The sequence below is a fragment of the Heterodontus francisci genome, unplaced genomic scaffold (genome assembly GCF_036365525.1).
Source record: "Heterodontus francisci isolate sHetFra1 unplaced genomic scaffold, sHetFra1.hap1 HAP1_SCAFFOLD_1022, whole genome shotgun sequence".
In the NCBI taxonomy this organism is placed as follows: Eukaryota; Metazoa; Chordata; class Chondrichthyes; order Heterodontiformes; family Heterodontidae; genus Heterodontus; species Heterodontus francisci.
The window spans coordinates 69714-82232 of NW_027140683.1; the positions used below are offsets into that span (position 1 = coordinate 69714).

Here is a 12519-nt window from a genome sequence, read left to right on the forward strand (position 1 = left end):
CATGCAAAAAAGTTTCTCTCTCTTGGCTGCATGCCAGAGTTTGTTCAACTCTGTGTCTGAGTGCTGTATCTGTCCTGAGAGTGTTTCATGGGGGACAGTGTAGAGGGGGCTTTACTCTGTATCTAACTCCGTGCTATATCTGTCCTGAGAGTGTTTGATGGGGACAGTGTAGAGGGAGCTTTACTCATTTTTTTAAGGTGACCTTTATACCCCAGGCCCCTTTTATATATTTTTTATGTCGAGGGGGCCTTTATTCCTCAGGCCCCCTTTATATACACACTTATATTTTTAAAATAACTTTATTAAAACCAGATAAATAAACAAAAAACTCAAATTAAAATGCCATTCTCGGTGTCAACAATGCCCACCGGTCGCGGAAGGCCTCAAGCGTACCGGCGGACACCGCATGCTCCTTTTCCAGGGACACCCGGGTGCGAACGTAACCGCAGAAGAGGGGCAGGCAATCGGGGAGGACGGACCCCCCGACGGCCCGCAACCTGGACCTGTGAATTGCCACCTTGGCCAGGCCCAGGAGCAGACCGACGAGGAGATCCTCCTCCCGGCCCAAGCCCCTCCGCACCGGGTGCCCAAAGATCAGGAGCGTGGGACTGAAGTGCAGCCAGAATTTGAGGAGCAGCCCCTTCAGATACTCAAAGAGGGGCTGCAACCTCGCACACTCCGTATAAATGTGGAACACGGACTCGTCCAGGCCGCAGAAAGTACAGGCGGCCTGGGAGTCCGTGAACCTACTTAAAAGCCTATTGCACGGGACTGCTCTGTGCAGCACCCTCCACCCCAGGTCCCCGATGTAAAGGGGGAAGACTCCCGCGTAGAGAGACCTCCATCGGGGTTTCCCCTCGCCGCCAGATGACAACGCGGACCGCCAGGGCGTGTCCGGCCGGCTGACGAGGGCGAGGAAGTGGAGAGTGTGCAGGAGCAGCCCGTACAGGAAACCCCTCCGCGCCGATTGGAATGGCACGGAGGGCATTTCCGAGAGGCGGCTCGGGTTGTGTGGGACCGCCTGCCGAGGAGGGTTTCGGGGCCTGGGTCCGATGAGCAGTTCCGGCCGAGCGGGGATCAGCTCGGCCGGGATCGCTCCGCACTCCCGAGCCCCTTCGCCAACCGCAGTGAGGGGCGTCCCGGGGGTTTCGGCTACTCCTCCGCCCGCCGGACCGTCCCCGGAGTCGGCCGCCTGGACAGCCGAGGCGCTCTCCTCCACCGGCGGGGGAGCGCCCTGACTGGAGGCAACCATGTTCCAGACTCTGAATAGATCCCGGTAAAAGACAGGCAACTCCCTCAGAGAGGCGCGGCTAACGGACTCCACCGGGAGCTGCGTGTCGTCTTGAAGGCAGTGACACTGGCGGAAAAAATACGTCGCCAGCGCACACCATCTGGGAGGACGCTCGACGTACAGGTATCTCTGCAGGGTCCGAAGGCGGAAAGTCGCAGCCTGGGTGCGGACGCACACCAGCGACTGACCGCCCTCCTCGATCGGGAGACTCAGGACCGCAGCAGAGACCCAGTGTTTCCTCTTGCCCCAGAAGAAATCGACGAGTTTCTTCTGGATCTTGGTGGCAAATACAGGGGGCGAGGCCAAAGTGACCAACCGGTACCACAGCATGGAGGCCACCAGTTGGTTTATGACCAACGCTCGGCCCCTGTAGGAAAGCACTCGGAGCAGTCCTGTCCAGCGCCCCAGCCGAGCGGTGACTTTCGCCTCCAACTCCTGCCAGTTTGCCGGCCAGGCTTCCTCAGCGGGGCTAAGGTGGACTCCCAGATAGAGGAGGTGCGTGGTGCTCCACGCAAAAGGTGTCATCTCCTCCGGCAGGGAGTCCACCCGCCACTGACCAACCAGGAGTCCGGAACATTTCTCCCAATTGATCCTCGCGGAGGACGCGGCAGAAAAGGTCTGCTGGCAGTCGCGCATCCTCCGCAAGTCAACGGGATCTGTGATTGCGAGGAGCACGTCGTCAGCGTAAGTCGAGAGGACGACCCGCATGGCCGGCTCGTGCAGAGCCAATCCCATCAACCTCCTGCGAAGCAGGCACAGGAAGGGCTCCACGCAGATGGTATACAATTGGCCGGACATGGGGCACCCCTGACGCACTCCTCTCCCAAATCGAAGGGGCGCCGTCAAGGACCCGTTAACTTTGACTAGACACTCTGCGGCGGCGTATAAAAGTCGGACCCGGGCCACAAAATGCGGCCCGAGTCCGAAAGCGCGCAGAGTCTCGAAAAGATAATAGTGATCCACCCTGTCGAACGCCTTCTCCTGATCGAGGGAGAGAAAGGCGACCGACTGACCAGTCCTCTGGGAAAGATAGATCAGGTCCCGGACCAGGTGGATGTTGTCCTGGATGGACCGGCCCGGGACCGTGTAGGACTGGTCGGGGTGGATCATGTGGGCCAGCACGGAACCCAGGCAGGTAGACATAGCCCGGGCAAAGATCTTATAATCCGTGCTGAGGAGGGAGACCGGACGCCAGTTTTTAAGCAGGCGGAGATCGCCCCTCTTCGGCAGCAGGACGATGACCGCCCTGCGCCACGAGAGGGGCATCTCCCCGGTCGCCAGGCTTTCCCCCAGGACGTCCCAGAACGCCCTGAGGAACTCCACGGTCAACCCATCCAGCCCTGGTGATTTGCCCCTCGAGAGCTGGTCGAGGGCGCCAGTCAGCTCCGCCAACGTGAGCGGAGCCTCCAATCCTTCGGCGCCCTCCGGGCTGACCTGCGGCAGGTCCTCCCACAAAACTCTGCGCGCATCCTCGCTGGACGGATCCGGAGAGAACAACGCACTGTAACAAGTCCGGACCAGGAGGCCCATTCCCTCCGGATCCATGATGGAGGATCCGTCGTCGGCCAGCAGCTCAACGAGCTGCTTACGGACCCCCCGCCATTTTTCCAGCGAGTAGAAGAAGGGTGAGGCGCGGTCCAAATCTTCCAGGATCTGGATCCGCAACCTCACGTACGCGCCTCGGGACCCTATGAGCTGCAGGTCCCTCAGCGCGCCCTTCTTCTCTTTGTACGCCTGCCACAGGGCCGGGTCCACGACGGCATGACCGAGGCGGGACTCCAAGTCGAGCACCTCCCTCTCAAGGCGCCCGATCACGGCTTCCCGCCTCTTGGTCGACCCCTTCGCGTACTCCTGACACAAGACGCGGATGTAAGTCTTGCCCACATCCCACCATAGCCTCAAGGAGGGGAAGCCCCCCTGCTTCCTTCTCCAGTCGGCCCAGGATCGACAGAACAAGTCCCGAAATTGCACGTCCTCCAGCAGCCGGTTGTTAAAGTGCCAGTACGCGGACCCCGCCCGCGTGCGGAGCGGAGTGAACTCCGCCCACACCAGGCGGTGGTCCAAGCACGGCACCAGCCGCATGGAGGCCGCCGAAACGCGGGAGACGTACGCCTGCGAAATGTACAGGCGGTCGATTCGTGACCCTCCTCCTCCAGACCTCCACGTGAAGGTGCTGGAGTCGGGATGGAGATTCCGCCAGACGTCCACCAAGTTAAGGGAGCTGATCAGTCCCCTCAACTTCTCCACCGACGCTTGGCTGCGCTGGGGACCGGAGCGATCCCCCACCTCGAGGGTGCAGTTAAAATCCCCCCCCCCCCCCCCCCGAGGATGATGCACTCGCCGCTATCGATGGAGCTCAAGAGAGCGGACACTTCTTCAAAGAAGCGCGCTTGCAACGCGCCGGGCCTGGGCGCGTACACGTTCACAAAGTGGAGCGGCACGCTACCCAGGCGAACGGCGAGGTGGAGCAAGCGGCCCGGCACTAGCTCCTTGACCCCCAAGATCTCCGGCTGAAAAGTCGGGGCCAACAAGATAGCTACCCCACTAGAAATAGGGGTGAGGTGACTCATGTAGACCCCACCCTGCCACTCCAGGAGCCAGGTGGCTTCGTCTCCCGGAACGGTGTGGGTTTCCTGCAGAAAGCTCACCGCGTATCTCCCTTCCCTAAGGACTGAGAGATTGTGAAATATGCGGTGAGCCCCTCTGCTGCCGTTGATGTTGAGGCTGGCTATGGTTATCTTCATGTCAAAGGTACTTAAAACCCGTCAAAAACACCTCACTGTGAGGAGGGAATGGAAGTGCACCTGGCCTTCCACTCCCCCAGCAACCCATTGAGGAACACATTAAAACGGCGCCTCTCAACCAGTTTCACGCCCGCACGCTTGCCCGTTACCTTCAGGGCGGCACGGACGGACTGGATGATCAGTGCCAGATTCGACCAACGGTCGAGGGCCAGCTGAACTTTATTGCAGCAGCCCCTGCAAACCATGAGGAAATCCCGGAGTTCCGCCGTGGGGATGAGAGGAGATTCGGTGGGAGGCACGAGGGACTCCAACACCTCACTGGCGATGGAATCAAGATCATCCTCCGTGCCCCCCACCGAATCCCCATCCTCCTCCGGGTCGTCACCGCCAGCAGCCGACACATCCACCACACACTGTGGGGCGGACGTCCCGGCCGCGCCAGCTGAACCCACCTCTGTCACGATCCCACCCCCAGGATCAATGGCGGAGGAGTCCTCTCTGGGTTCTACTATGAAACTGGAGCCTGTAGGCACCAGCGGTTCAGGACCCCCCTCCACCTCCATCCCCAGGCCAATGAGTGGTCCAGGGGAGACAGAGTTGTCGACTCCGGAAATCCAGCCGGAGCCGAGACCAGAGGCGGAGAGAGGAGGCCATTTCCCGCTCCGCCAGCACCCACAGGCCCAGCAGATGGGGCAGCATTCTCGGTTATAACCGGGTCAGGTGTCTCCTGGTTGATGGTGGACTCCGGCTGGGAGGGCCAACCCTCTGGGGCCTCGCCCTCCCCTTCACTCAGGGCACCCGACCCAGTAGCAGTGGCAGAATGGGCGGCGCCCCCAGGCTCCCCGACCACAAGCAGGGCCACCCACTTACTCCTTCAGGAGGGGCCTCAAGGACCGGGGCCTTCCCCTCCCCTCCATCCTGAGGAATAGGGTGCTCCTGCCTGGACTTTGTCGCCTTGGTGGTGGCGGTAGGGGAAACCTGGGGACCCGAAACAGATGGGCCCTGCGCCTCAGGGCCCCTCGTCACCTCTGTGTAGGGGTGCCTTCTCCTCTTTTTCCCACCAGGGCGCAGAGGCTCAGAGACCTCCATGTCATCAGAGGCCTCCGCACCCTCCTTTTTAGTCACCCTAGGCCTGAGCCCAGCCCTGGGACAGGTGGATTCCGTGAGAACGGGCTTTGGGCTGAGCTCAGGCTCAGGTCGTTTCAATGTGTCCAGGGGACGCGCCTCTTGATGTTTCTTTTGCCTCCGCGTCTTCCTTCCACTCGGACGGGCACTCCCCTCCCCACTGGAGGCTGTGAAAACCACAGCCTCCAGAACCGACTGAGCGGTGTCTGTTGGATGTGTGAGGGGAGTGGGAGGAGGTGCTGTGGAACCACTCTGGGCCGCCGAGGTGGAGCTGGCGGCCGGGAGGTTGGGCAGTTCTTACGAACATGCCCCACCCCCTTGCAGACGTGGCACCGCGCCCGAGGTCCAAAAGACGCGGTAGGCCGTCCCCTGGAACTCCACATTAAATTGGCCTTCCAAGTCCTCCTCCCGCGCCAGCTGCATAAATAACTGGCGGCGGAAGGAGTAGACATGTTGGAGGCTGTGTTCCCGAAGACCAAGCCAGACTGGGGTGATCCCCGACCTCACCTCCCCCAGATGGTGTAGGTGGGGGAGGAGGAGCTCACTGGGAATGAAGGGTGGGACGTTTGATAACATTATCCGATGCGCAGTGGCCCCCAGAGGGTCCACCGGCAGGAATGTCCCCCCCACAGTGAGCCCCTTATTCAGGGCCAGGGACACGGCCCGCTCAGTCTTTAGAAAAAACACAGCCTTCCCATACATCTTTGAGGCCGCAACAATGGCTGAGGGGCCGACAACCTCGGCCATTGCCTTCACACAGGCCTCAATGGACATGTTGGGGTGGGGATAGCTCTTCACCCCATGGCTGGATGTTATTAATTTAAAGGGTGACGGGGCCACGTGGGCAGCCACAGAGGCTGCAGCTGCATAGGTTGTAGAGGGCCCCGCCACCTGTGATGAAGGGCTAGCCATGGGTCTAAGAGCTAACCCACCCCAAATTGTAGGCTTGTAAATAACTTTAAGATTCACAAACAAACAACAGGTTAGGGGAGAGGCTGAGGGAATAGAGGAGAGGGAAAGACAGGCTGTAAGGGATGACTTTCTTTTCCTTTCTGGAGGTGGTGCACACAGCACACTTGAAACAGTCTCTGCCAGCACACTTGGTCTTCTGGTTGGGGGAGGCATCTTCACCTGGGTCAGCTGAAGCTGCCCAGGCACTATTTATCCCCATCTGTATATTAGCCAGGCAGCTTCAGCTGACTCAGGCTGGGCAATTGGGGTGGGGAGGGAGCTTCCCTGCAACTTTAGTGCAACTGCACAGCTCCCTGCAGAATTGTACAGCCCCCACCCCTTGTTCTTCTGGCCTCTTCCACCTCCCACAACAGTCCAAATGAAATAAGAGTCTGGTGCTCAACACCCACCTCGAAATACAGACTTATTCCAAAAGTCTCTTCTCCTCTGCAGCAAATGTTGAAAGTTTTTGCAGTTTCTCCTCAGCTCTCCCTCTCCAGCAGCACTGTCATCTGCACCTCATTGATGCACTTTGGAGTCCCAATTAGAAAGCAGCCAACCCTCGTTTTTTTTAAAATAAAAACAGAAATAAACAAAAACTCAAATTAAAATGCCATTCTCGGCGTCGACGATGCACTCCAGTCCCTGCGGTGCCCACCGGTCGCGGAAGGCCTCAAGCGTGCCGGCGGACACCGCATGCTCCTTCTCCAGGGACACCCGGGCGCGAATGTAACCGCGGAAGAGGGGCAGGCAATCGGGGAGGACGGACCCCCCGACGGCCCGCAGCCTGGACCTGTGAATTGCCACCTTGGCCAGGCCCAGGAGCAGACCGACGAGGAGATCCTCCCCCCGGCCCACGCCCCTCCGCCCCCGGTGCCCAAAGATCAGGAACGTGGGACTGAAGAGCAGCCTGTCCTGGGAGTGTTTGATGGGGACAGTGTAGAGGGAGCTATGTCGAAACTATCCACAGAGAGACAAATGACTGTTGAAAAATGAGGTGCTTTATTTAGTAAATTGAATTGATTGTAACAGGCCTATCACTGGATCCCACGCCAGTGCAGCGAGGTATAGACTACCCGCTCGTCCTCTGTCACTGAGCACAGTAACACTGTCTTCTTAACATTGGAACCCAGACGACCGGCAGTCACAGTGTCCTGGAGAGGCAGTTCTGTCTTGTAGGGAATGCAGATGGCGATAAAGTGGGCATGGAATCGCATGGGGTCACCTAGGAGGGGGGGACAAATCAAAGTTAATAGAGCAGGGTGTTGGAGGAGGGGTCTGCAGGGTAACAGGGGAGGGAGGAAAGCGAGAGGCGGAGAAGTTCAGGGAGGGAATTCCAGAGCTCAGGGACCCCCCAGGGAACTGAAGGCATGGCTACCAAGGGGCCATGGAGGGATTTGAACAGGAGGATGAGAATTGTAGGGGCTGGAGGAGGTTACAGAGAGAGGGAAGGGGGACGAGAGTCCCGAAGCCACAGCCCTGGTTACCTGGATAGACCAGAAAGTCTCCGCCAAACTTGCCACCGCTGGTCAGGTAGTATCCCTTGGCGCGGAGGTCCTTGAAGACGCAGTAGCGCCGGGCGTGAGTCTCGTCGCCGGGGTATGGCCAGTCGTCCGAGGCCAAGTGCGGGTCGATGACGTCCAGCCTGCGGACCCGAGCGCAGGCCGTGTGGATCTGCACCATGGTGTTCTCCAAGGGGAAGGAGAAGGTATCCTCAAGTTCTTGCAGTTCTTTCAGGGGGCCCGGGGGACCCTCCTGACTGGCATCAGACACCCATTCCCCTGCAATCAAGGGGTGGAAAACAGACCTGGTTATCTCATTCTGTCCCTGTATCCATCAGTCACCACCTACCCTGGTCTAACCGAGGGACAATGGAGAGTGGAACTGTACACAGTGCTCCAAGTGTGGTCTAACCGAGGGATATGGAGACTGGAACTGTACACAGTGCTCCAAGTGTGGTCTAACCGAGGGACAATGGAGAGTGGAACTGTACACAGTGCTCCAAGTGTGGTCTAACCGAGGGATATGGAGACTGGAACTGTACACAGTGCTCCAAGAGTGGTCTAACCGAGGGACAATGGAGAGTGGAACTGTGCACAGTGATCCAGGTGTGGTCTAACCAAGGGATATGGAGAGTGAACTGTGCACAGTGCTCCAGGTGTGGTCTAACCGAGGGATATGGAGAGTGAACTGTACACAGTGCTCCGAGTGTGGTCTAACCGAGGGATATGGAGAGTGAACTGTACACAGTGCTCCAAGTGTGGTCTAACCCAGGGATATGGAGACTGGAACTGCACACAGTGCTCCAGGTGTGGTCTAACCGAGGGATATGGAGAGTGGAACTGTGCACAGTGCTCCAAGTGTGGTCTAACCGAGGGATATGGAGAGTGGAACTATGCACAGTGCTCCAAGTGTGGTCTAACCGAGGGATATGGAGAGTGGAACTGTGCACAGTGCTCCGAGTGTGGTCTAACCGAGGGATATGGAGAGTGGAACTGTACACAGTGCTCCGAGTGTGGTCTAACCGAGGGATATGGAGAGTGAACTGTACACAGTGCTCCAAGTGTGGTCTAACCCAGGGATATGGAGACTGGAACTGCACACAGTGCTCCAGGTGTGGTCTAACCGAGGGATATGGAGAGTGGAACTGTGCACAGTGCTCCAAGTGTGGTCTAACCGAGGGATATGGAGAGTGGAACTGTGCACAGTGCTCCGAGTGTGGTCTAACCGAGGGATATGGAGACTGGAACTGTGCACAGTGCTCCAAGTGTGGTCTAACCGAGGGATATGGAGACTGGAACTGTGCACAGTGCTCCGAGTGTGGTCTAACCGAGGGATATGGAGAGTGGAACTGTGCACAGTGCTCCAAGTGTGGTCTAACCAAGGGATATGGAGAGTGGAACTGTGCACAGTGCTCTGAGTGTGGTCTAACCGAGGGATATGGAGACTGGAACTGTGCACAGTGCTCCAAGTGTGGTCTAACCAAGGGATATGGAGAGTGAACTGGACACAGTGCTCCGAGTGTGGTCTAACCGAGGGATATGGAGACTGGAACTGTGCACAGCGCTCCAAGTGTGGTCTAACCAAGGGATATGGAGAGTGAACTGTACACAGTGCTCCAAGTGTGGTCTAACCAAGGGATATGGAGAGTGAACTGGACACAGTGCTCCAGGTGTGGTCTAACCCAGGGATATGGAGAGTGAACTGTACACAGTGCTCCGAGTGTGGTCTAACCCAGGGATATGGAGACTGGAACTGCACACAGTGCTCCAGGTGTGGTCTAACCGAGGGATATGGAGAGTGGAACTGTGCACAGTGCTCCAAGTGTGGTCTAACCGAGGGATATGGAGAGTGGAACTGTGCACAGTGCTCCAAGTGTGGTCTAACCGAGGGATATGGAGAGTGGAACTGTGCACAGTGCTCCGAGTGTGGTCTAACCGAGGGATATGGAGACTGGAACTGTGCACAGTGCTCCAAGTGTGGTCTAACCGAGGGATATTGAGAGTGGAACTGTGCACAGTGCTCCAAGTGTGGTCTAACCCAGGGATATGGAGACTGGAACAGTGCACAGCGCTCCAAGTGTGGTCTAACCAAGGGATATGGAGAGTGAACTGGACACAGTGCTCCGAGTGTGGTCTAACCGAGGGATATGGAGAGTGGAACTGTGCACAGTGCTCAGAGTGTGATCTAACCGAGGGATATGGATATGGACACCCAGATCCTCCTCTCTACCTACCTCGTCCCTCTCTCCCCCGTCCCTCCATCGTCCCCTTACCCGTGTCTGTGGGATTCCGCCTCCTCCTGCTCTCTCTGCCCTTCGCGATGCGATCACTCAGTCCCTCCAGAAGCTTCCTCTTTTCCTCGAGTGCCAGCCTCTGCTGCTGGGAGTGGATGCGCCGCAGGAGCTGCCCCTCCACCTCTTCCTCCTCCAGCCGCTGCTCCGCCTCGGCCCCTTCCCCGCCCCGGGCCCTCACCAGCAGCCCGAGCCCCTCCTCGACCAGCAGCCGGGCCTCCTCGGGCAGCAGGCGGAGGGGGAGGCCCAGCCGGCCGTTCTGCCGGGGCTGGCGGGCCAGCGCCCCCGCCGGGGCCCCGCAGAGGCCGTGCCGCCTGCGCATCTCGCCCGCCTCCTCGGCGCTCCACACCAGCAGCTTCCCCTCGGAGACGTGGATCAGGATCATGGCCGGGCAGCCCCTGAAACATAGCAAGATCCCGCGATCAGATAGCACGAACCGAACTGTCCGCACCCCATTCCCCCCACGCCAACTGCACAGCAAGATCCCATAGACAGGAATGTCCTGCAACAACGCTCACTCACTGACCCTCCGACAGTGCTGCACTCCCTCAGTACTGACCCTCGAACTATTTATGTAATTGCATGGAAATTTAACGTATTGTGTATTTATTATTATTATTCAGCTGCCGGGACTGGGACTCGAACCCCGCTCCTCAGTGCTGCGGGGACGGCAGCGCTCCCGGCTGAGCCACCTGGAAAGGAGGCGGGATGTCCCCGCTCTGCTCCTCCCATATCCAACATCCACCCCGCCCCACAGGCAGCCCGTTCCCCGATTGGCCACATCTCCTGTCAATCAAAGGGCTGGCAGCTAGCCGGCGCCTCCCACCTCACAGAAGCAAAGCCGCTCACGTCCATTTCCCCCGCCCCACCTCCCTCCCATCCAATGGCCAGCCCGCCCGTCAATCAGCATCCCCCCCCCTCGGGCTCCGATTGGCCGCCGGCACGCCCCATTGTTCTCCGCGCGCACGCCAGCCGCCCGACCTCCATTCCTTCCCACCCCCACCAGCCTGGCACCCGATTGGTCGAGCCGCCTGTCCATCAGTCCGAAAACAGAGCCCGCCTCACCATTGGTCGGCCACCGCCGTCACTCGCGGTGCCACCTCTCCTGATTGGCTGGTCGGGCTGTCAGTCATTTCACTGCCAGTCTCTCTCCCTCCCCCTCCTCACCGGCTCTCACTGCTCCTTTTTGTCGGCCGGGGGCTGCCGCCGGGCCTCCTCCTCCTCCCGCCGCCGCTGGGCCTCCAGCCGCTTGCCTTGGTAGTGCTTCACCCCGGCGAAGGCCAAGCACAGCAGCAGCGTCTTGGCGGCCAGCAGGTAGAGCAAGAAAGGGACGTTGCTCAGCGCCTGCCAGTTCATCGGCATCTTGGGCCCACGTGGGGCGCCGCCGCCAGGCTCCGCCTACACGGCGGAGCTCCGTCCAATCAGCGCCCTCGCCTTCGAACCGTCATTCTGTTCGGCCGGCTTCCGAGCGTGGCGGCTGTCTGTTGGGTCGGCGTCACAATGGGGAGGTGGTTCTGGCCGCTGATGGATGTCGACAGCCACCAATCAGCGCCCGGCGTTGTCCAAGCAGACGGAGGCTGCGAGCCAATAGGTCTGCTCAGACTGCCTGGAGGATCCAATTAGGGCGCGGAAGGGGGCGGGGTGGGTGATGGGTGGGGAGCATGGCTCCCATCTGGGCAACTCAGCCCCTTGACCTCTGAACTGCGGCCAACTGGGCACCACGTCCTGGGCGGTCAAACAGCCCGACCTTTAACCTCTCACACCGCGGTGGGCGCACGGAATGGCCAGGGCGGGGTGTTAAAGGGGGGGAATGGACCGTGAGGAGCGGTCAAGGTGGGTGGTGACCCCTCTCACCCCGCCTGACCTTTAACCTCTCACACCACGGCAGGCGCACAGAATGACCAGGGCAAGGGGTGTTAAGTGGGGGGGTTGTAGACCGTAAGGAGCAGTCAAGTTGGATGGTAACCCACCCCCACCCCCCAACACATCCCGGGGTGTGGGATTGCCCCATCCGTCACCCGGTCAACCCGCCCGACCTTCAACTTCTCACACCGCAGCGGATATCTAGACCATGGGGCACAGTCTTAGGATAAGGGGCCGATCATTCAGGACTGAGATGAGGATACATTACTTCACTTAAAGGGTTCTGAAACTTTGAAATTCTCCACCCTACAGGTTGCGGATGCTCCGTCGTTGATTCCGTTCCAGACTGAGGGCGATAGAGTTTTGGTCTCTTGGGGAATGCAGGGATCTGGGGTGACAGCAGGAAAATGGAGTTGAGGTCGAAGATCAGCCAAGATCTTATTGAATGGGAGAACAGGCTCAAGGGGCCGAATGACTGACTCCTGCCCCTATTTCTTATGCAGTACTGTATCCGCCAACCCCCAGTATACTGTCTCCTCTAAACCCCAGTGTACTGTCTCCTCTAATCCCCAGTGTACTGTCTCCTCTAAACCCCCCCCCCCGCCCAGTGTACTGTCTCCTGTAACCCCAGTGTACTGTCTCCTGTACCTCCCAGTGCACTGTCTCCTCTAATCCCCAGTTTACTGTCTCCTCTAAGCCAGCACCCCCCCCCCGCCAGTGTACTATCTTCTCTAATCCCCAGTGTACTGTCT

General features: G+C 59.1%; 1 protein-coding gene across 3 annotated transcripts; it reads right to left on the reverse strand.

Annotated features, from left to right (window-relative positions):
* Positions 1-7090: 7090 nt before the first annotated feature.
* LOC137360491 (small integral membrane protein 11-like) lies at positions 7091-11315 on the reverse strand. 3 transcript variants are annotated; one of them, XM_068025902.1, is made up of 4 exons: positions 11072-11156; positions 9887-10302; positions 7599-7892; positions 7091-7336 (listed from the first exon to the last, which is right to left on the reverse strand). In XM_068025902.1, exons 2-4 carry the CDS (start codon positions 10287-10289, stop codon positions 7149-7151), a joined length of 885 nt encoding a protein of 294 aa, XP_067882003.1. In that variant the 5' UTR covers positions 10290-10302; positions 11072-11156; the 3' UTR covers positions 7091-7148. The 3 variants fall into 3 exon arrangements, with proteins under 3 accessions (XP_067882003.1, XP_067882002.1, XP_067882006.1); XM_068025901.1 differs by having other exon boundaries at positions 10970-11136; XM_068025905.1 differs by lacking the exons at positions 7091-7336; positions 7599-7892 and having other exon boundaries at positions 10213-10302; positions 11072-11315.
* Between the last annotated feature and the right edge of the window lie 1204 nt (positions 11316-12519).